The following is a 24,186-nucleotide window of genomic DNA, read 5'->3' on the forward strand; positions in this document are numbered from 1 at the left end:
CAAATCTCGAATATTTTGTAAGAAAGAACGTGCGGGACCCACTCCAACCGAGACAGTATTTCAGATACGTGGTTTACGATGCATTTCTAAAGTCCAAAGAAAAAAAATATCGTATCCTTGGCATTGCTCTTCCCGGAAAATTTATGTAACAAAATGACGTTACGCGATGTTGACTAGCCCGAGATACGAAACGATACGGCGCAAGTGACAAATCACACACTATTGAGCATTTGGGCTCTCGGTCAAATAAGGGAAACGAGAGAGAGAAAGAGATAAAAAAACGATAAATCAAGAAACGGTACATCACGACTTTTAGGGTTTCTATCGTTTCCTCTTTTTTCCGATACTCCACCCCGTTCTTCACAAACAACGGCCGAGACGATAAACGACGGCTTCTGTCGCCGATTACTCCGATACCTACATTTCGATCGAAAGGTACTGTTTTAAGTTCAAACCGTGAAACCGGATGAATCTGATCGAGGCTTTGCCGTTTATCTCATCTTGATTTTGTGTTCTGTGTTGATACCGTGTTTGATGGATCTCAGGTTCAGTGTTGCGGTCTGTGTTTCGGCTTGTCCGTCATTGTGTGTCGGAGGCAGCTTATACGAGTAACTACGAGTTCTTTTTTTTCTCCCTTTTTCAACGTTTTGTATTTGTTGTTTTTATGGAGAATTTCTGAGACTCTGCTTTTCCCTTTTCTTGGATGGGTAGCAAGTTCTGTTTTTTCTCCCTTTTAAGCATCGTTCTCATCATTCTTTTAGATGGGTAATTAAGTGTAAATGAGGTTCGCCACTTCACAGGACTGCTGAAAAATGTTCTTCTCTTCCTCGTTTTGTCAGTAAGCTGATTGTTGGTATACTAGGCATTGAGTGACAGAGAAGCTCCAAGCTTGAGAAATTGAGAAAATGTTTCTGATGAAGTCAAAAAATGATAATTGAATTATTGAGTTTTGTTGCCGTTGTGAAAATGCTTGTTGAGTTGCATTTTTTTTCCGTGGATCTACTGTGTGCAAGAAATTTTTGGCATGACCCTAGAGCTGGAATAGGAAGTTGTTTCTCAGTTTAATCTGACTTATTGAGTTTGACTCAGCTTGCTGTGGGGTCTTTGATAAAAGATTCAGAGGATTAATGTATGGTTTGAGGTTTGATTTAGGTCTGTTAGAAAGGATTGCAACAAGAGCGCTCTGGCTTTGTTTTACATGTGGAGCTTAGGGCCTGATTAAAGTGCCCAAATGTGGGGACTGCAAAGAGGGCATTTAACAAGCCCAACTAGAAAAATGGGATGTTTGTGTAAGAACCTATGTGGTTAACGAGCTTCTGGGAATCATGGCTAGGACAATGGAGAGTAAGCATATTCTGAAATGTTAATGCAAGGAAGATATGGAAAATAAAGTAATAAAAAGGACAATTTGTTTTTAGGTCATTGAATCATCACCTCAAGGAGGAGCTCATAATTTAAAGTTGTTGATTTGGGATTCTGGTAACGTTAAATTTCTCTGGCTTTATGTCTGACCCACCCAAAACATCAGCTCATTTCTCTGGCTTAATCAAGATAGAATTATGCCACAAAGCCCTCATCTTGTTAGTTCTATACTTAACCTAAATTTAACAATCAATAGTGCACAGATAAAATATGGGGCAGTTTGTAAAATTGATAAATACGAGGGAAGTAAGGAAACAGGTCTAATAGCCTAATAGAGGTGTAAAGAGGATAGGAAATGTATCCTACAAGTTAGGCCATGGATGAACAATTTGGAAGGGCCAGTTAAGAGACAAGGTCATAGGATTTGAAACAATGAGGAAGTCTCTAGACTCTCTGCTAGTCTGAGCTGAGAGCTATATAAGCTTAGGGCAGAAGCAATGAAGACAAGAAAGAACAATATATTAAGAGAATAAAGGGGAGCTAAAGAGAACTAGGGGGATTGGTTTGTAATGGAGAAAAGGATAAGACTAAAATGATATTAGAAGACTTAATTTGATATTAATAACAAAGATATGCAAGTAGGGTGCAGTGAATAGACAGAGTACCTGTTATTATCATAAAGATAGAGCCCAAAGGAATCAGCACTATTAGGTTTCTTTAGGAGTAAGCACCTAGAGATGAAGAAATCACCACCTTCATAAGTTGGGAATCAACACCAAACATTTCAATAGGGAAAACTCGTCATTTATTCATTCAATCAATGCTTAAGAGAGTGTTTACATGGGTTTATATAGAGATCTATGTATATATTTATTTTCTTAAACAATGAAACTAAAGAAGAAATACTTGCTAGAAAATGAATCTTCTAAATCCCCCCAAATATTTATCAAATCTTGAGTGTCTAATCAAATCATGAAAAGATTTGACTATGAGAATCTTGAGAAGATTGTTTACCGATCAAAAAAAAATCTTGAGAGGATCGGTTATGATTTAATCCTTTGCAAATTGTGTTGGTCCACTTGAGTTTTGTTCTTGATCAGTGGGGTCCATCTGAGTTGGCAAGCTCTTTAGGCTTGCTGGAGTAGACTCATATTGCAGGCCTTTGAATCAACTCAGCAATTTATTGGGCCTGGGCTTACTAGGGAATACTTTTAGGCCCATGGAATTGAATCAGGCTCACTTGAATTTTTAGGCTCATCATGAGAGCCATTGGAAGGTCCATACAGATCTAGAGGAAGTAATTGCATTTTTCAATAACAAGAGAGAAATTTTATTGCGAAGGAAAAGGTTGCATCCAGATAGATGAAGAGTTTTACCAAGAAGCAGAAAACAAACAAAAGAAAACAAAAAGTGCCAAAGGTATTACACTACAAATAATTTTTGCTTTCTTGTTACCTGTTATCCTCAGCCAAGATGGGAAGATTTCTTCTGGCTACCTGGAATAAAATATTTGCACGTTGAAGATGTCAAAGAAGAAAACCCCAAATTATTTCTATCCATTGATGAAGAAGTACTTGGCATCCTCCTCCTTATTTTTATACATCACAATGGCAACTGAAAATCTCTAGCCTTCAAATAATCATAAGTTAAAATGCTGTCAAGTGTGACAAACCATGCAAATGCCTCAACTCTAGGTGGAATGAGGTTACCCCAAATTGCCATCTGATCTGATTTCACTTCTTGGTTCCTCACAATGGCTTCTTAATAGGACTTCACTGTAAACTTTCCTTTCTACCATCCAATATCAACCTCATCAGATCAATGTTCGAAGCTTCCAACCTAGAGACCATCATAATAAATTCTTCCCATTTTCTGTCCAGCATTGCCTCCTGAAAATCAGACACACAAACCACCTGATCCCGTTGCTTTACAAAACATTAACTATGATGTCTTTAGTGTTTAGCCTGTAAAGTCTAGGACATAAGTTTTCATCTCCCCAAAATTGTGCTCTACTTGCTTTCCTAAGTAAAAGTTGTGTCTATCTTGCATATGCTGCCTAGAATATCCCTTTCCAAACACTAACCCCATATGAGGCTGAAACCTCATTAGAATCCCACTTAAATCTAGTCACCCTGTACTTGCACACCACCACCCTCCACAACACATTTATCTTAATCCCAAACCTCCAAAGTCATTTTCCTAACAAGGCTTTATTCATTTCCTTAATCCTTCTTATTGCCAACCCGTCCCACTTCAACCTACATACTTTCTCCCATTTTACCAAATTAAATTTCTTCCTAGAGGAAGGAATTAATTTCATTTGCCTCTTATCAACCTTTGGTAATATGGAACCTACAAAAAAGGACTTCATATTTGGTAATACACATCAACAGGAAAAATAGTTCATATTTTTTTAATTTCTAACATTATAAACCTACAAAAGAAGAGTTTAGAATGTTGTCTTTGTTCCTAATTAATCTTTTTTAGCAAATATGACACTCATCTTGTACACTAGCTGTTCATTTATGTCAACTATACTAGGAGAAGAAAAGAAAATGTTTCTAAGAAGTGTCCCTCAAGAATCCGTGGAGTGTCAAAATTTGACACATGTCCTGCAGACACATCATCCATATGGGAAAAGTCCAAACAACACTGGCAGCATCCCATCTTCTCTTACACTTACTTTGACGTTGAAACTTTAATTACCTCTCTGCCATTTTTGAACTAAAGGCAGAAAATGGTAATTGGAAAAAGGCCAATTAAAGACAACAGTAGAAATCCATTCTTCTATTGATCCATTTCATAAATACAACACCTTGCCGCTCTGCCTTTTCTCTCAAATAAGTATGGCATCATGCTTGTCTGTATGGTGCATGTATCTTATTGGATTTCTGTTTAATTCTTTTCTATATGTCTTTTTCTTCTCTTACCTTAGTTATTTTTCTCTAGATTTCATGTATTTTTCATATCCTTGCATTGTGAATGTTTTATCATCTAGTAATGTGTTTTTCTTTTCTTATGCTCTTTTGCTTTGGTTTTCTTTTTTATTTTGATAATTTTGCTTTGGTAATTTATGTATGCTTATTCTTGTTACTGCGCATGTTTTTTGGGTTTATTTTGATATATGCAATGCAATGTCTATGCTTTGTATATATATTATTTGTTACCCACTCTTTCTATTACCACACAAGGTAATGAAAGTGCCCTGATTTAACCATTTGTACTTACAGATGTTTTAACTATAATATTGTGTCCAATAAAAAATATATTGCTAAAATGTGGAGATCTGTTTCTATCACTCACTTCACTGTGTATGTGTTAGATCTAGTTTATGTGAAAAATTAAGAGGAGAAGAATTATTTCTTCATCTACTTCTTGAAATAATATGCAATTTATGCCTTAAAATAATGTTGCATTTTATATGCATTTAAGTGTTATTCTTTGCACACTTTATGTTTTGCTTTTTATTGTATGCAGTATTGTGGATTTCGGCTTGCATAAATTGGGATTACAATTGCATATTGGGGGTTCTGGAATTTGCTTAATAAAATGCCACGCCCCAGAGACATAGGATGGCAACATGGAAAAATGGTTGGAGGACATAGGCACCATGTACAATGTAACTATTGCCATAGGACCATGATTGGAGGTGTTACTCGCTTCAAAAAACATTTAGCAAGTAAAAAGGGGGAAATTAGGGGGTGTGAGGCAGTGCCAAAAGAAGTAAGAGATCTAATTAGAAAGCACCTAGCTGCAGTAAAATTGAGAAAAACAACAGAAAAGAAACAAAAGAAAGTAGATGGAGAAGATTTGGATGAGCCGTCATCTGAGGATAAGGACACAGAGTCAGATGATTCAGATCGAGAGATGGCAGCTGCTAGACTGGAGAGTCTGCGTACCCTGCATGAAGCAGAAGAATCCCACCAACAGATGACTAATGGTTAATCACCTTCTTCTATTCTTATAATTATTTTATATATTTCTGTACAAAGCTCTTATTACATCTGCAACATTTATTACTAAATTTTTAGCTATTAGCTTCATAAAGAGGACAATTTATAACACAAGTTACAAGATCACTAGACATGTTGAGCAGAAATGAAGTTATGCTTAGATTGTAATCAAAATATAAAAGAAAATAGATGTATTTATGTTGTAAATATAATATTTGATATTCTTTATGGCATTTATGGCTCTTTTTTATCGAAAGGTCTTTCATTTAAATGCCTATACCATTTTTTTCAGCTATATAGTATCAAATAACCTCAAGTGCACTGCACTTGGTGTACTGTGTCAACTTATTTTAGATGACCTAGGCACTTTCTGATATTCTCACCATCCCTTTTTAATATACTTGAGGGGAGAAACACTAATGCCATAAATGCCTGCTAGATTAGCATATTCTTTCTTGCTAATGAGAATTATTATGAACTACAAATCATAGATGATCATACAAAAAATAGTTTATGTATTATGTTTTTTGTAGGAATGCTAACAGTCAGGTTCTTTTCTCTTTTGTACCAGTTACAAGTGCATCTTAGACCACACCTGAAACATTGGGCAAGATCAAGCGGGTCCCCTGTATGTCAAACCAGGTAGGCCCTCAACAATGTTTCAGATGTGTGGTATAAGAATCTCTTGGACACAATGCTCAACTCAATAAAGCCTTATCCCAACCATATGGTGCTACCCATTTCCATGCTCTGCAAGAAAAGAGAAAATATCACTAGTTTGTGCATTCTTTAACATGTCAAAAGAAACTGTATATGGTTGAGGTATTGTATTAAACAAGCAGACTCCCTTGACAGGGCTGAATTATTTATCTGAACTTCTGAAGGCATCCATTTGTAGATTTAGGGAAAGCCATTTTGTTGTTTTTGTGACAATCCAGAAACTGCTTAAAAGGTAACTTATTGGATTTGATATGAACTAATGACTCTATCAATCCAAAGGACTAATCATTGTCAACATCTATCACATTAGTCCTTTGTATTCCTGTTTGTTAGACTATCAAACAGCTGGGCTCTCTTTCCTTTCTATCACCATTAGTAGAATTTTTATTTGGTTATATACACACAACATTTAAGTTTTGTTAATTAGTATTAGTATTAGTCTGTTGAAATTTTCAGTAGTTATCCCCTCTCCGACTTTGTTCAGCTTGTGGAGTCAAACTGAAGAATGTCTTTTGTTTAACGTCAAGCAAACACCTAAAGGTTCTTGATCATTCAATGGTGAAACTGAATTAAATCCCATTAAACTTGAGACTATCATTTTATATGTCTTCTTGTTAGAATTTCAAGGAATTCTAGAAACTCTAGAGAGTTATTTGTAGAATTTTCATGCGCCAAGGCTACTGGAATACCCATCTACATCTCAAAAGAGCCAGATACATGTGCAGGTATATGTGTTGCATGTGTTTCTTTAAAGTTGTGGAGGTTATCCTTCATAATCTTATATTGATGAGAAGAGAAAGTTTATATGCATCCTCTAGACATCTTTAGTTTTGGCCCCACTTTCAAATGCGAATAGAGGCAGAACCTTTTTGGTGTTTTGCATCTGATTTATTTTTTTGATCAATATGTTTTGCATCTGATTACTGCACATTTGTTAAATGAAATTTAATGGAAAATATTAGAATCAACAAAAGTAATACTTTTTTCATTCACATCAATGAAGCATATCCTCCTGTATCACAACTGGAGATTTTATTCACTAGGCTAAAACCCATTTGTTTTTTCAATTAGTTGGCAAGTTGTTGGTTGTAGCACCTCAGTAAGTTGCTTTTGGTTTGAATGCCAACTTTTGGATGGAAAGCGTTGTATGTTGTAATTATGGTGACCTAAATGACTTATCACTTACTTTTTCTTGATCAGGAAAGGGAATTTTATTGTACTAAATTTGATCATGAACAGTACAAACAAATGTTGAAAGAACTTACACAAGCCCTTGTTTTAAACAGAGTAGGTCAATTACAACTTCGCCCAAAACAATTGTTGCCTATAAACCCCCCTGCTTTGCTAATGAATCTGCCATCTTATCTGCAATCCTCCTAACCCATTTTAAGGTAGTGCCTATCTCCTTAGCTTAGCAGCCTATTTCCTTTAGGGTATGCCTGTACACCCAAGCACTTGGAGTATTAGATCTTGTCCATCATATAACTAACTTGGAGTCCCCTTCCACCTCCACCTGTTGAAGCCCAAGTTACTTCTTTATTATACAGAAAAAAGTTACTCCATTATCCATAGTCCTTGCAGCAGTGCAAATAATTCAGCTCTCAAAGAATCCCCAAAATCCATCAGTCCTGAGTACATGGCTACAACCTTACCTAAAGAATCTCTAAATCAATGTTTTAAAATGCGAAGGCGTGACATGAGGCATTCCACTACCTAAAGGCGTGAGGCGTAATTCAGAACGCAAGAGGTGTAAGCCTCCCGAACAGGCGAACACAAGGAGGCTGGGGGTTAGGAGGAGGATGAAGAGGAAGGGGGGATCTCATTTTTCCTTTATTTTTAATAAATCTTTTATATTAAGAAGAAGAAAGATGCATAACATTAGTTGAAAGGGGGGGGGTCTTGTCAAAGCGGAGGCGAGCGAGCAAAGCGAGCTCCCAGACGTGACATGAGGCATTCCACTACCTAAAGGCGTGAGGCGTAATTCAGAACGCAAGAGGTGTAAGCCTCCCGAACAGGTGAACACAAGGAGGCTGGGGGTTAGGAGGAGGATGAGAGGAAGGGGGGATCTCATTTTTCCTTTATTTTTAATAAATCTTTTATATTAAGAAGAAGAAAGATGCATAACATTAGTTGAAAGGGGGGGGGGTCTTGTCAAAGCGGAGGCGAGCGAGCAAAGCGAGCTCCCAGCCGAAGGGGAATGGGGCAAACCACTTTCTTTCCCCTTATCTTTTCTTCCCTTTTATTTTCTTTCCTTTTCTCTTTTTTTCTTCTCTTTCTTTTTCTTTCCCTTCCCTTTCTTTTCCTTTTTTTTTTCTTTTTTTCTGTCTTTTTATATAAGATGTGCATGAAGCGCATAAGGCGTACACCTCTAGCATGCCTCATGAAAAAAGCGCAAGAGGCGTACGCCTCAGAGGTGTCAGCGCCTCTAGCATACGCCTCAGGGCGTTTTGGGAGCGCCTCCAGGCGTACACCTCCCACACCTTTTAAAACATTGCTCTAAATACATTCACAATTCCTGCTGGGTCCAGATTGCCCAAAGAGCTTTCATCAACATCATCCACCAAAAATATTTGAATGGCCTCCAATGTTTTTATCCAATGTACCACTTTGACTTCTATGTTGTCCATGAGTTCTTCTTTGGATTTTCTTTTCTTGCTGAAGATCCTCCGGTTCCTTTCATCCCAAACAGTCCATTCCACTGCTGCCCTAACTGCCTTCCACATGATTTTTCACTTTCCTTTTACGCCATGAAGAAGTATCTTCTTCCATTAAAATAGTATATTTGAGAAGAGGAATTTTAAATCATTAATGAAATTTGTTCTTCAACTAATTGCAAAAACAGGAAATTTTTGCGAAGTTTGTTTTTCATCTGATTTTCTGTTATTTGTTTGTTGGTCCTTGATCAGAACATCAACAAATGGTGGGGACACGGGAGTTCTTTGATGCGTTTTCTACAGTAAAGGAAGACCAAGTGCGTAAATATCATAAGTGCATTTATTATTATCATCCGGTGTTTACTTCATTCAATTGTTTCTCTTATATAGTTATCCTTCTAATATGCATAATTTCTATTATTTCTCACATATGTACTTTGTACTTTCTCTTTCAATTTTCAATTCATTAAAGGGATTGGCACCTCCCAGAGCTACTGATCTTGGCTGGGCCCATGGAATGATGGTAAATGGGGATCGACAAAAGATTAAATGCAGATATTGCCATAAGGTTATCCTTGGGGGTGGAATTTCTAGACTGAAGCAACATTTAGCCGGGGAAAGGGGAAATATAGCTCCCTGTGAGAAAGTTCCCGATGACGTTAAAGCTCAAATGCAGCAGCATTTAGGTTTTAAGGTCTTGGAAAAGCTAAAGAGGCAAAAAGAATCACAAACTATCAAGACACCCTTGATCTCCTATATTCATGATAGGGAGGAAGGAAATTATGATGAAGGCCAGAGGAGCCCTAAGGGAACTTCTGCACGAGGAAGTATTGGCAGGAAAAGGGGAAAAGAGGGTGAGGAGGGGACTTCTGGTAGAAGAAAAAGGCACAAGAAGCAATTAACTCCTACTACTGCACCTGCTCAACCTCTTATGCACCTGAATTTTGCTTCACAGGAAAGCATGGACCAAGCAGACATGGCCGTTGCAAAATTCATGTATGATGCTGGGATACCATTCAGCGCAGCAAATTCATTCTACTTCCAATTGATGGCAGATGCAATTGCTGCAGTAGGCCCTGGATATAAAATGCCATCTTATCATTCTTTGAGAGGTAAGCTGCTGAACAAAACTGTCCAAGAGACAGGAGAACTATGCCAAGAACTAAAAAGGTCATGGGAAGTGACTGGGTGCTCTGTCTTGGTTGACAGATGGACAGATAGAACTGATCGTACGGTTCTAAATTTTTTTGCTTATTGTCCCAAGGGTACCATGTTCCTAAGATCTGTTGATGCAACAGAAACTACAAAATCTTCAGAGGCACTTCTGGATCTATTTGACAGCATTGTTCAAGACGTGGGACCCAAGAATATTGTACATTTTGTTACGGATACTACACCAAATTATAAAGCTGCAGGAAAAGCATTGATGAACAAATACAAGACATTTTTCTGGAGTGCCTGTGCAGCACACTGTATTGATCTAATGCTTGAGGAATTTGGAAAAATGGACCAGGTAAAAGAAGTTTTGGCAAGGGCAAAAAGAATAAGTCAGTTCATATATAACCATGCATGGGTCCTCAATTTAATGAGGAAAAAAACTGGTGGAAGAGATATTGTTAGGCCTGCCATTACAAGATTTGCAACTAACTTCTTAGCACTGCAAAGCATTGTGTCTTTGAAAGACCCTCTCCATGAAATGTTTACCAGTACCAGTTGGATGCAATCGGCTTTCTCTAAGCAAAGGGCAGGGATTGAAGTGGCGGAAACTGTTGTGGACCCTTCATTCTGGTCCCTCTGTGCTGAAATTTTGAAGGTTACTAAACCCCTACTTACTGTCTTGCACCTCATTGATACTGAAGAAAGGCCTTCCATGGGTTACATATACGATGCAATGGAAAAGGCAAGGAAAGGCATTATTGTGGCATTCAACAACAAAGAATCTGAATACTATCCATACCTGAAAATAATTGATCAAATCTGGGAAGAGGAACTCCATAGTCCTCTTCATGCGGCTGCTTACTATCTTAATCCATCTATATTTTATAACCCTAGCTTCTCCACCAATAAAGTGATCCAAAAGGGCCTACTTGATTGCATTGAGACTTTAGAACCTAACCTAACTGCACAAGAAATGATTACGAGACACATTACTTTCTATGAGGATGCTGTTGGGGATTTCAGTCGACCTGTGGCAGTAAGGGGTCGTGAATCCTTGGCCCCAGGTCAGCACCATTTTATCTAGTATTTTCCAAATTGTTCATTCTTATTGCATGTTTGTATGATAATTAATGCTTATTGTCTTACTCTACAGCTACATGGTGGTCTCTATATGCAGCAGACTATCCAGATCTGCAACGCTTTGCTATTAGAATTTCAAGTCAAACATGCAGTGGGACCCGATGTGAGCGGAATTGGAGCATGTTTGAGCGTATCCATTCAAAGAAGAGAAACCGGTTGGAGCATGAGAGGTTGAATGACCTTATATTTGTTCACTATAACCTGCGCCTTCAGGAGAGGTAACATTTTCTCTCCCCCTCCCTTTTTCCTACAGTAAATCCATCAGGTTAATCGTATGCAAAGAAGCTGCCCTCTCTGCATCTTCCTTGTATATACCTGTGAACCAGTCATTCAACAGAACTGCAAAGTAAATATCCTAGTCCACAATGAGGCTTTTGGTGATCCCAACCATCTATCTTCCATATTCTTTTGGACTGGAGAAAAAAGAAGCAAAAAAGGGGGCCAGAACTGTTTATAGATCATATTTTTCTTTTTCTAAAATTTTGCATATGAATCATTTTCTTTTCTTTTTCATTAGAGCGAGATTGAACCAACATCCCTGCATGGCTGCATATGTTAACATGCAGTTGATAGAGAGAGGCAGGGAGGATGATTTTCCATCCTACCCTTGAAACAGTGGCAAGAGACGGTCTATTTCCTTGAAAGTAATACCTTGTGGATTAACAGCTTATGAACTTAAGATCTGTTTCTGAATTTGACCAGGCAATCAAAACTAAATAAACCAATGGCAAGAGGAGCTTATGATCCCATATGCTTGGAGGGGATGGGTATTGATGCAGGAGATTGGGTTGACAATCCTGGAGTCCTCGAGGGGGAGGATCTTGGTTGGATGGATGTGGCAGTACCCAGTGATTCACTTAATGCAAGTGCAAAGTTAAGGAATGTTAATGATTATGATGATAGTTTAGATGACAGAGGCAGTGATGATACCAAAGGCAATGATGGAAGTCTTGATGTGTAAATTCTTGGTTATCTGGTTCATTGTACCAAATCTATGTAGTTGTAAAATTAGCAGCATCTATATGTTCACAAAATCTGTTGTTATAGTGTTTGTAAGCATAATTTTGTTTTGCTTTTTTGTGTAAATATCATAGGATTTTATGTGCTTTTGCAGTCGAAGGCATAGGTGATATGGTGAAGAACTTTTGAGAAAGACTGAAACATGATAAAGATGTATAAGATAATAGGAACTTGTAACTTCTACAATTAGCTTAATGAAGAGTGTCTCCTTCCCCCTTGTTAGCATAAATGAGAAATGTTGTAAAAAATTCAAAATCGAAAGTTATGAAATTTCTCTCCAAAATGCATCGAGAGCATTAAGGCAGCCGGATGTATCGGCCGATATGTATCATGTTGGTGGCTTCCCGATATGCCCCTACAGGGTTGTATCGGGTCAGCCACTGGTTCAGAGGGCAGCCGGAGCCTTAAACCGGTGCCTCTGAACCGATTCGAAAAAAATAAGTAAAACATTAAAAAAAAAAAAAAGAACTGACACAGACCGATATGCTGGTACTTATCGGCCCGTGTCAATATTTAGAACCCAGGTACGACATTTGTCGTCGCGTTATTGTTTTTAATAGTTTATTAGCAACCGCGAACTCTGAACTCTAAAACTTGCTGCATTTCTAAGGCTAGTGGTTGTTCGGTTAAACATCTAAATGCACCTTTGAATTCTAAAAGTTCCATTTTAAGTTTTAGAGATCGACTCATCTCCAAGTAAATTTAGCACTAAACCATTTAGAGTTCATAGGGGTTAATGAGAAAATAGCATTTAATGATAGGCAAATTTTAAATTGAAACAGATTTAAAAATTCCATGGTCGGTCCTATATGTTCATAGTATCGGCCCGTATCTGGTCTGTATTGACTGATATCGATACATGCCAATATAGGTGGAATCTGTTCCATTCCAATCATGCCACGTGTCAGTGAAAACAAGGAATTTCTTAATCAAACCGAAATTGATGTCTTAATAATTCTTAAGGATGTATTTGGAAACAATGCAAATAAGTGTGAATGCAAATATGTACAGTGTAAAACGGTTCATATAAATTGCAAATTTGAGTTAGTTTTGCACTGATAAATTTACCTTCTTTCCAATGGACTTTTAATTGTAATGGATGCAAATATGAATTCCAATAAAGCATATGTTTTTTTTTTATCAAAAGCCCACTTAAATACAAATTTATTTCTTTTTTGTTGATGTACTTTTACATCTTATTATCAATGTAAATATGCATTGGTCTGTCATTTGTCAATGCATAAATGTGATGTTGCCAAATACAGGCAAAAGTGAGTCAGTGCAAATTTACCCTGAACTGGGATTTGCACTCCATTTGCATTGTTTCCAAATGCAACCTAAAGGAAACAAACATCAAAGGAAGTAATTTTATTTTTCACTCATATTGCATTTCTTATAAACAATATTATATTCTCGAATGTTTTGTAAACAAAAAAATTTATTTTTATAATAATAAATATATTGTTATTTAGTGTAAATTAAAATGTTAATTAATAATTTATAAAGTTGTATAAAAATTTCAAGATACATGTCATGTACAAATTTATAAATTTTAAGTAATAAAATAATTATTTTATTATTAATACTTTTATTTGTATAAATTCTTGAAAGTAAAAATCATTTTTATAAAAATGTGGATTTGATAGGTTATTTAATCCATTAATAATTATAAAATACTAATGTTGAATATTATTCCTTTTAATTTTATATTAAAATTATTGAACGTAAACATATGACATTTGTTTAGATAGCATGTTAACATAAAAGTTATTTTACTTCTTTTATTATCACAAGCTATAAGCTAGCTTTGTGGCTTAAGATTGCTCAAGAAAAGGCTCTAAGCCACCAGCAAACTTAGGTTTAAATCACGCAAATTGCAATTTTTTAAGGTGTATTGTGTCAATACGCACAACTCAATGGATACATTGTAAGTCAGCGGTATCGTGTCAATATTTAAGTCCTTAGTAATAACCAATCAAGTGGTATTTATTAAAATTCAGCCAGGGGTTGATTGGTCAAAACTCTTCTAGTATCATGTATTTCTAGCATCATAGATTTTCTTTAAAAAGTATTTAATTTTTATGAATTTAGCCAAGACATCCCTAAGAAGGGTATTGTCCTTCAAAAGTGGCCAGATGTCCAAATTCCCTGTATTGGTCAATATGCACCAGTACATTTTGATATTTTGAACCTTGATCTAAACTACCAACTCGAACACTTAGTATTTTTTGGTAAAAGAAAAACTCAAAACACTTTATTATAACTAGCAAGGAAACCCATGCAATGGGTTGGCAAATCTGGGTTTTGACATCAGTGTGGTTCTTGGCCAAGGTTCATGTTTAGGGTTAGTCTTGACCCAACCTATCTAATATATACTAATGGGTTCAAAGATATTTAAGAGGAAATAAGGGACTTAATGAAGGACAAGAGATATTATAAACATTGACTATTGGAGAATGAGAGTAAGTGAGTGATTTTATTATAAGGAGTAATGATAGATTTTAATAGAAAATAAAAAAAATAAGAGGTTTTTATTGTGATTTCTTACATTTTTAATAAGTTCATGTAAAAATAAATAACCATGTGTAATAAATGAGAGGAGGAGATCCATGTGAGCATTGACGTGAGATGTCAAATTTGGTTAATTCTAAGTTGGCAAATTTGGGTTTTGTCATCAGCAAGCTCTTGCTAGGGTCCAAGTCTAGGGTTGGTCTTGCGTTAATAGGGCTGTTCATTAAATGAAATAAACCAAATCGGATTTACTCGACCCAAAGTGGTCCGTTTTCAAATAAAATTGGTTGATTTCGGTTTGATAAATATTAAAAACTAATGAATTGGTTGAGGGTTATGCCCCTGTAAACCATGTCAGCCCTAACATGTAACATCCTCTCTCTCTCTCTCGTTGTCTTTTCCACTGACCATCGATTGTATAATTGACCAGTATTTTCGGTATTTTGTTCGATTAACCGATTGATTAATGCGAAAAGAAATCAAAATCGGTTTTATGCTATTAGTAGTCGGTTTCGATTGGCCCCGTAACCAATCCGACTGTGCCGGTTTGATTAGGCCTTGAGACTGAACCAACCTATCTAATTTATACCCTTATACATTAAGAGTGAAAAGTGGTCAAAGGACATTTAAGAGGAAAGAATTGATTTAATAGAGGAAGGGAGATATTACAAGCACCAACTATTAATTGGAGAGAGTGTGTTTTAAAAATGAAGTAATGATAGAATTTATTAGAGAAAATCAGAAAATTAAGACATAGGAGGGTTTTATTGTGACTTATAATATATACTTTTTATAACTCTGTTTGAAAGTAAACCATGAGTTGGAATGTATCTCTCAAATTTGCATTTCTAATACTCTTGTGGTATTTTGAATTTTGCCTATGATACAAAATTGACGAGGAGTTGAGTGAATAAGGTTGGTATATAGGGCCATGGTTTGGTTAATTGAACCTTGGGCTCAATAGAATTTGTATTATTTTTGTTTATATAGAAAATAAAAAAGAAATAGAAAGTTGAGGGGAACTCCGTAAGTCTCTGTTTGTTTTTAGTTCAAAACTGAACTAGATGCAAATTTTGCACCTCATTCACTTGTTATCCATTTGTTTGTAATGATTATTTGAACTCAAATTTGTACTCTTTGACAGTGCAAATTTTGCATCTCAAAAACTGATGCAAGATTCGCATCATCTTCCTCCTACCTAAAGTCTCTCCCATATAAAGTGGGAACCACATCATCTGGCTTCGAATTCCAATGCTAAACAAATAACGATCCTCCTACCCGCTCTCTTTTGTATGAGACCGAATCAGCCCCTCACAATGTCCCACAGCACATCCCCACCATGTATTGGGAACATCTCTCAATGATGACATTCATCATTCTTGGTATTATCATCGGGAGATGTTCCCAATATACGGTAGGGATGTGCTGTGAGACATTGTTGTGGGGAGCTGATTTGAACTCCTTTTGTATAAGGTGGGGTCACATCACATTTTACTTCTTACAATCAAATCAAAAGCAAAAGTTACACTCAATCTATTTGCAATCCCATGCATTGGTTTACCCTAATGCAAAAGAAATTTGCACAGCAAACAAATTAAGGCTATAAAAGGTTTTCAGTTTTCTGTCTCTCTTATTTTATTTTCTATCAAACTAGATGAACCAAGTTTGGGTCTTGATATAATTGGTTCAATCCCTAGGCTTTGGATGAATTGCACAGAGCACATACACAAGCTATTTATTTTTATTATTATAATGAAGAGAAATAAAAAATGAAGGAAAAAGGAATAATTGATGCAACACATCCAACCTTTTACCATTCTGAATCTAGTGATCTTAATCCTATATTAAAATATCAAATAGAACAGTCCATACATTTGTTCATAAAAGCAATTTCAGTTTAGCTAGAGCTAGAATTTGCTTTCAATACAAAGTTCAAACCACATAGAAAGTGAAGAAAGAGATGAAATCTAAGGTGATGGGCGAATAGACCGGATGTAATCTTCAAGGGCTTGGACTTGTTCGTTTGAGGGAGGTGTCTGATTGTTCTTGATGGATCTGTGCACGTCATAGGTCGTCGAAGCCAAGAAGAAAAGCCTGTAAATTAGAAGAAGAAGAAGAAGAAACAGATTGATCGATTAAAGAAATGAAAATAAAAAGGGCACAGAATAAGACAGTAGTCGGAATCGGAAGCACTTGCCCAGATGCCGCAAGTACGATTTGTCGGGGAAATATGTGTTTGCCGAAGAGCCTCATGGCCGTAATCTCAAAACTCTCCTTCTTCACCTCTTCTTCAAGGTGCTCGTGGCTTTATACCAGCCTCTAACACCACTGCCACTGCCACTGCCACTGCCAGCCGCTGCTGTTTATAAACCTGGAATGCTATCTCAAAACACACAATATGGAAAAATCTATGATGCCGTAAAGGCTTTTGATCCATCAAAACCCACCTGATTCGTTACCACTTTTGTGATGCCGATTTTTTTTAAGCCATAAGGTAGAATTCATGTACTTTTGGCATCAGTCTATGTGATGGGTTAAAAATGCTTGCATTAGCTCCCCAAAGAATGCATCTCACAGCACATCCTAACTGTGCATAAAAAATATTTCCACTTTCCAGTATTTGTCATTGGAAAATGTTTCTAATGCACGGTTGGGTTATGCTGTGGGAAGATGTTTCAAATGCATAGTTAGGATGTGTTGTGGGGAGTCAATCCAAATTCAGGCTTCTAAAGTGAGATGGGCTTCAGTCAGTACAAGATCCGACTCAACAGTTCTTATAGACAAAACGGAATCCGATTTCCTTTAAAGCTAATGAAGACAAAGACAAAGAGATTGATTGAGTACTCAAGAGGCAACGTGTAATTTCGAGGCTTAAGCCTCAAAATATACACATGATATGTATCTGCAATATTCACATTAATTATATAGTGTAAATAAAAGTAATTTGTCATTTTATACGTAAGGTTCAAAATTTCACACAATGTAAAAAATGTATTGAGCATATCATATTGTATTGGCAAGCCCCCGAAACTCTAAATACATGGGTTTTGAGGTTTTTACCCCTTTAACACCTTATATGAAAGTTCGTGCCTCAACTGTACCCATACTTGCCTTGCTCATGTCTATACTCTATACATACAATAGATTATATAAAGAAAAAATTATAATAAATATATTTGTTTATTATAATTTTCTACAATGGATTAGAATTTGTTTTTCATATATTCAATTTATATATTTTCTTTATATATATATATATATATATATATATATATAAAGTGGACACTAAAAGTTAAATAAATGAATTACATCCTACAAGGTTTGTCCTGAACATGCGCATAGCAAAGGGGGACAACCCTTGAAAGTAAGTGTACCTTAGAACCTTGGATTTCAAAATCCATCATTAATTTGGCCCAATCACAGAGCACTGGGCCCAAGACTCTTAACCACTTTATACCCAAAACTATATCAGCTCCAGTGGGTAAAGACTAAACATCAATTGGAAACGTTATGCGCTAACAAAAGGCCTGTAGGGCTTGAAGGGAGATCTAAATTGATTTAGGTACCGGGTCCTAAGTGGGTTCTGTGTCCATCGGTACTGGACTCAGGTCATCTATCACCTCAAGAGGATCAAGCCTGTCTGTTTGTAGCATGAAAGCCTGTTGGACCTTTCATTTACGGCCCAGTCCAAATTAAGCATAACCCACGCTTTCATCAGGGTAATTTACCTAGAATACCCTCAGCCCTAGACTCCTAGTCAGTTGATTTGGTTTAATTTAAAGACCGGTCCATAACCTCAAGTCACTCACCGGAATCGATCAAGTTTTTCTTCACGTTATCTTGCTAAGCCTAAGCCTACGACGGCCAAGACTGTAGAAAGTTGGGAGGCTTTTACCTCCCGACGTATCTCGTCCTTCAGGCCGCCGATGAAGCATCCAATGAGCACTTTCTCCGACCAGTCATGCACCCACGTGGCCAAGCGCTCAAACTGGATGTAGTAGTCCCTTACAGACCCCATTTGCTTCAATCGTCACAAGGCCTCATTGACCAAGTCTGCCTCAACCTTGAGTTTTTGTTGGGAAGCATCCATGGAAAGAATAAATACAATGTGATCTTTTTTGAAAGAATCCCAGAAGTTGTTTATCTCCTTATTGGTGTGCTCTTTGTAATGTTGATGATGAGACTAGTAATCACTTATTATTCTTTTGCTTTTTCACTAAATGTATTTGGGAATGATTTACTTCTTTTGTATTTTTTTTTTTTTGGTAGAAACTAGCAAGATAAAGTGCATTAAAATAAAAAGCATTTTACAAAACAACTTCGTAAGCTAAGGTCTATTTGGGATTACTTCTTTTGTTTGGGTGCATATGGACTCCCCCTTTGAATGTGCAAAGTTTGTTTAACTCTTATTTTTAGTTGGCTATAGAATAGAAGGAGGATAATGGAGTCCGCGTTATGTGCACCCATGGGTGCACTAGACGCATGAACCTACTAATAAAAATGTTACACGTCATCATTTCAAATTGATCCTAAAGTTAATGGGATTTCATCCGTTAGCAACTCAAACCCAGTCGAATTGGACACAAAAGGAATAACTTCTTTCAGGGGATTTCATTCAAACTCCCTTTCATTTCCTCCTTTCCTTCGAGCCCTAATAATGTAAAATCCACTAGCCAGCAAGAGAGCTGGTAGTAAGCAAAAAAAATGTACTCTCACTCTTACTTATGAACTTCCTCATCTTCCAATCTTCTTCTTTCAACCTCCGTAATAAGTTTCCACATCATAGTTTCTGCAATAAGTTTTAGAGTCAACTTGTGTTGGCTGTGATGATGGATCGACTGAATTTTTACTTGCTTTAGGTTGTGGTGGGTCAGACTTCGATGGTTTTATAGGCTCAGGGGTATTTTTTGACGGTGGTCGTATAGGTTCTACAACTAGGGCTAGTTCATCTGGTGATGAAATTGCTATTTCATTGGGCTTTACAGCCTTGGGTGGAGGATCTGTTGGCAGGTGGGTTAGTCTCGGTTGGCTTCTTAGTCGCTATTTCAATCTTGACTGCATCCACTATTGTTGCCTCTGTAAAGGCAGGTGCTTCAACCTTTGGTAGCGGTTTTGGTCTTTCATAGGCGCTACGGGTAGTTGGAACTCAGAGAAACTTCTCATTTTCCCAATTCTCGTTTTCTATGTTTGATTTTACAACTCTATTTAAATGTTTAACACCAAAATGGACTCTCTTCCTTGCGTTGTATATTTCCCCTCATGCAAGGCAGAAATCACATCCTTTTGTGTGTTGTCTTCTAGTTGGTTGTACTGAAGAATAAGAAGAAGAGGAATTCTTACCGTCAGAATTCTTTCTACCGCTGGTGGGTGGTGAGTGGCCGATGGGATGCTTCTCTATGTTAGGGCTCGGAGGAGAGGAAGAAATGGGAGAGAGTTCAAATGAAATCCCTTGAAAGAAATCATTCTATGTGTTTTTTGTCATTTTGTAGGTGGTTCAACCGGACTTCTTCAGCGAACGGCTAAACATCTATTAAGTTATGAGAGTTTCGAAATGCTAACGTGTAACATTTTTATTGGTGGGTTCTAATAACTCTGTATTTTGATGCCTTAAGGGCATTATTTCATGGGTATTTTAGGCCTTAGAATAGTCAAAATGTGTCATTTTCCCAATTGAATTCAATATTGTGACCTATGAGGGTCCATGCGCAAATCCTGGGGAAAATTGGGGAAGTTTCAGGGCTGAAATGCAGTTTTTGAGAAACTTGTGTGAATTCCAACTGAGAGAGGGGTGTTTCTATGAAAAACTAAGCACAGGAGGGCGCCTCCTATCTACCAAACCCAGATAGGCACCCCTCCTACTGTATTAGTATACTCCTCTCTCCTTAGCAAACCTTAGGGCACCTCCCCACTCATTCTCTTCACTTCTAACAAACCCTAGCCGCCCTAGGCTATCAAATCTCCACCCTCCACTCTCTCCTAACCTCTAATCTCAACCATCCAAGTCTTAGCAGCCCCTCATACCCTTAGATCTCTCCCTATACAACATCCTAGCCTTACACCTCAATCCTTAAACCTAAACCAATCACTTTAGGGTGCCACATCACACCAACCAATCACATTTCTCCAACTCTAGGCGCCCAAATTTGCTCCCTCCATTCTGGGTGCCCAAATTTCAGCCCTACATAATATTGGGAGCCCTCTCATTCTCTTCTCAGCCTTAGGATCAACTTAGAACAATCCTAACCCTTCATTCTCAACCCTAGCGCACCCATATCTCTGCAAAAACCCAGTTGTCGCCCCTCTCTTCCTCTCTAGTTCCAGTTTCCACCCTTCTCTATAAAAAAAAAAACCCAAGGACCCTAGAGAGGGGTTGGTCAATTAACCTAGTTCACAAGGCTAAGGTTTCTTGAGGAGTTCAAGGGTTATAGAAAGGAAGGACGCTCAGATCTTGTTAGGAGGGGTTCTTGCAAATAGTCCAACCAACTTACAACTACTGCCACTGGATTTGATCAACCATCCATTTCTTTTCTTTATTTTCTTTTATGTTATTTTTATTCTAACAATCTTTTAGATTTAATTTCGGTTGGATTTTGCCCCCAAGTAAGACGGAAGGTTGTTCTTGAGAAGTTTAAGGGTAGAGGAAGAGGACAACACCTAGGCAAGAGGAGGGGTTCCTGCTTACAGTTCGCCTAGCCACTACTGCCACCTCTGGATCCGAATCCCAACCAATTTCCCATAGTTTTAAATTTACTTTTTATGCGTGAATTTATTTTACGTTCTTTAATTTCCAATTTTTATTTTATTTCTACAATTTATTTTTATCAAATTTAATTTTTGTCTTCCTTTTTGTAGATCTAAAATTCGGCCAGGTAAGATGGAAGGCCCAGCTCGAGGAGTTCAAGGATCAAAGGATAGATCCGGAGACTGCTACCTCTGACCGAATTGTAGATTTTTTATTTATGTTATTTATTTACTTTTCTGCAATTTTTACTTTCAGCATTGTTATAATTTTATTTTAATGGATTCTAGTTTAGTTAATTAAATTTTGTGTTTCTGCAATCTCAAGTCTTGTTATTTTATCCGGATTGAAGTACATAACATTTTTTCCCTCGCTTCCCTGTGGATACAACCCCTTTCTCACCACTAACTGCATTTTGTAGTTATTTTGAGAATCGAAAAATTTATAAATATTGAAACTGGTGTTCCAAAGTGGTTAACAACACGCTTTTGGACACACCAGGTTCACGCATCCAGTGCACCCATGGGTGCACAGAACACAAACTCAGGATAATGTGGCGATGTGTAAAGGCTGTTGTGTGCTAGACCATCTAGGAAGAAAGAAACTCAATAATCTTTTCAGGCAAGGAGAGAAGACTGGAGGCGATCTACATTAGGGTGGTATAATGGATTAAATCCTTAGATCTATTCAAAGATCTTACGGTGGATGATCTACAAAGAAAGTGGACTGACATTGAAAATTCTGCCCTGCCTAAGAAGGCCTCAATATCTATTTGGACTCTCCATCCTAATGGCTTCTTAGCTTCGTAAAATTGAATTTTGATGACAGTAGTGTTGGGAACCCAGGGCTTGCCTTGTAATCAATTATAGCAAAACAATGATTCTGTTGTAAGTATATATATATATATATATATATATATATATATATATAGAGAGAGAGAGAGAGAGAGAGAGAGAGAGGGAGAGAGAGAGAGAGAGAGAGAGAGAGATAGATAGATAGATAGATAGATAGATAGATAGATAGATAGATAGATAGATAGATAGATAGATAGATACGTAAAGCACACTATTACATACATTAGAAGGGGAGGAAAAGACAAGAATTCCATAGTCTTCTCTCTCACTCTCATTAGGAGGTTAGACACCTTAAATTGTCTTTGAGTTAGGAAGTTACCTAACAACTATAGTATCAAAGCATGCCCATGACTAGAGCTTCAACCATGGATGGCCAAGTTTATAGAGTCGAGGTTGAGCTCCACAAGGTGGTGAATCACAGGTAAGAAATCAAGGAAGCCATAGCAACGGTTACGGCTTGATGTGATCAGATGAACCAAGAATAGGGAAAAGAAGGTGATGAAGAAGGATCAAGCCACGGTAGCAATTAGAGGATGAGGGCTTACAACTAGGAATTGAAGAAACTTGACTTTCCATCGTATGTTGGGGAAGACCCAATCCCTTGGATCTTCAAGGCAGAATGTTATTTTGAGATCCAAGAGATGTTGTAGGCTGGCGATTGCAGCCATCTACCTTGAAGGGGAGGCCATCTAGTGGTACCAATGGTACCAAGGGTAACATCCCCAACCAATTTGGGTAGATTTCACCGAAGTTCTATATATTCGCTTTGCTTCATCAATCTTTGAGGATTTCGGTGAGGTCTTATCCTGATTAAGGGTGTCAATGGATTGGTTTTGGAATAGATGGATTGGACAGAGCAATAAGACATATTAGATTTGACCAATCCGGTCCAAAATATTTATTAGATTGAATTGGACCCGATCCGTCTGTAATAAATTTATATTGGATTGGATTGGACTAAGGCCCTGTTTGATGAATAAGTACTTGTAAAAGAATTAGAAGTACTTATTTTAACAACCACTTAAGGTTGTTTGGTCGCCTACATTTCACTTCACTTATTATGTTTTTAAGCACTTACTGGAGTGGGGATGTTTGGTAAACTGCTTTCCCCATAAGTGCTTATATTGACACAAATGACAATTTTAACCCAGGATAGTAGCCACCAACCCTTTGTCCCCGAACCCAGTTCACTACTACGAAATGTACCATATTAAACTATGAACAGAGAAAGCCAAGTTTGGGAGTTCTTACCAATGAGGAGATGGAGGAAAACTCTAAAGATTGAAGCAAAGACTTTCGTGATGGAGGAAGCTTGGACTCGGGAACATTGACTCGAAGATAGTGGAGCTGAGACGAGCCTCCCTTATTCTTTCTAGACGAGCAATTTTGTGGTTCAAAGGAGTGCTAGAAAGGGCAAAAAACGTGACACAAAAAAGAGGAGGGAAGAATTATTACACTGAAGTAGGAAGAAAGTATGCTGCAGAGACAAGAGAAAACAAGAAGGGCAGGTATATTGGAATTTATGAGCATTATGGCGAGGGTTTAGGGATGCCTTTTCACCTTTGGACCTTGGAAATATTTACAAGAGTTGCAAAAACTTTGCGGAGGAGAACTGGAGGCCTTCAACGTCAATAACCTGAGAGCAGCTATTATTCATGTGGCAGGAGCAAAACAAGAGCTAATCCCTCGAGTTTTAGAAGTATATACTGGTGGGGTAGAATACAAAGCTTAGATTGCAACCTCCATGGAAGCTCAGTGGTGGGAGGAAGGACGTCCTGGGGAAGACGACAATGATGTGGCAGGAAATCGACAGAGAGAAATATGGAGAGCAAGAAGTTTCACCGTTGAGGAAACTCTAAAACTAGGAGAGGAAAAGATAAAGTAGCACAATAGAATTCCTTTTTTATCAACAAATCGGATTCATGATTTCAAACTTCAACGGCCAACCTCAAATCTTTTGCCCAAGTGGTAGCGTCTAATTGGGGTGGGGATGTTCGATCTTTGTGGGCTCTAGTCCATGTTTCTAGGTTTTTCAGGAGCTCTTCAATGGCCGGTGGACCTGCAACCAAATGCCG

The 24,186-nt window shown here is 37.5% G+C and overlaps 1 protein-coding gene and 1 long non-coding RNA gene across 6 annotated transcripts; one reads left to right on the forward strand and one right to left on the reverse strand.

The window, feature by feature from the left end:
- The first annotated feature begins 226 nt into the window (after positions 1–226).
- On the forward strand, positions 227–12,236 carry LOC104590486 (uncharacterized). 5 transcript variants are annotated; one of them, XM_010249174.3, is made up of 7 exons: positions 239–435; positions 546–608; positions 4,840–5,302; positions 8,942–9,006; positions 9,162–10,911; positions 11,001–11,205; positions 11,690–12,236. In XM_010249174.3, exons 3-7 carry the CDS (start codon positions 4,912–4,914, stop codon positions 11,946–11,948), a joined length of 2,670 nt encoding a protein of 889 aa, XP_010247476.1. In that variant the 5' UTR covers positions 239–435; positions 546–608; positions 4,840–4,911; the 3' UTR covers positions 11,949–12,236. The 5 variants fall into 5 exon arrangements, with proteins under 5 accessions (XP_010247484.1, XP_010247476.1, XP_010247496.1 ...); XM_010249194.3 differs by having other exon boundaries at positions 240–435; positions 9,645–10,911; XM_010249187.3 differs by lacking the exon at positions 4,840–5,302 and adding an exon at positions 5,887–5,957 and having other exon boundaries at positions 241–435.
- A 4,090-nt stretch (positions 12,237–16,326) lies between these two features.
- Positions 16,327–17,196, reverse strand: LOC148790633 (uncharacterized). The gene is made up of 2 exons (XR_016077053.1): positions 16,716–17,196; positions 16,327–16,612 (listed from the first exon to the last, which is right to left on the reverse strand). It is a non-coding gene; the product is annotated as an uncharacterized LOC148790633 (long non-coding RNA).
- Positions 17,197–24,186: the final 6,990 nt, after the last annotated feature.

The sequence above is a fragment of the Nelumbo nucifera genome, chromosome 6 (assembly GCF_055504915.1).
Source record: "Nelumbo nucifera cultivar China Antique chromosome 6, China Antique-T2T, whole genome shotgun sequence".
NCBI classification, from domain to species: domain Eukaryota; kingdom Viridiplantae; phylum Streptophyta; class Magnoliopsida; order Proteales; family Nelumbonaceae; genus Nelumbo; species Nelumbo nucifera.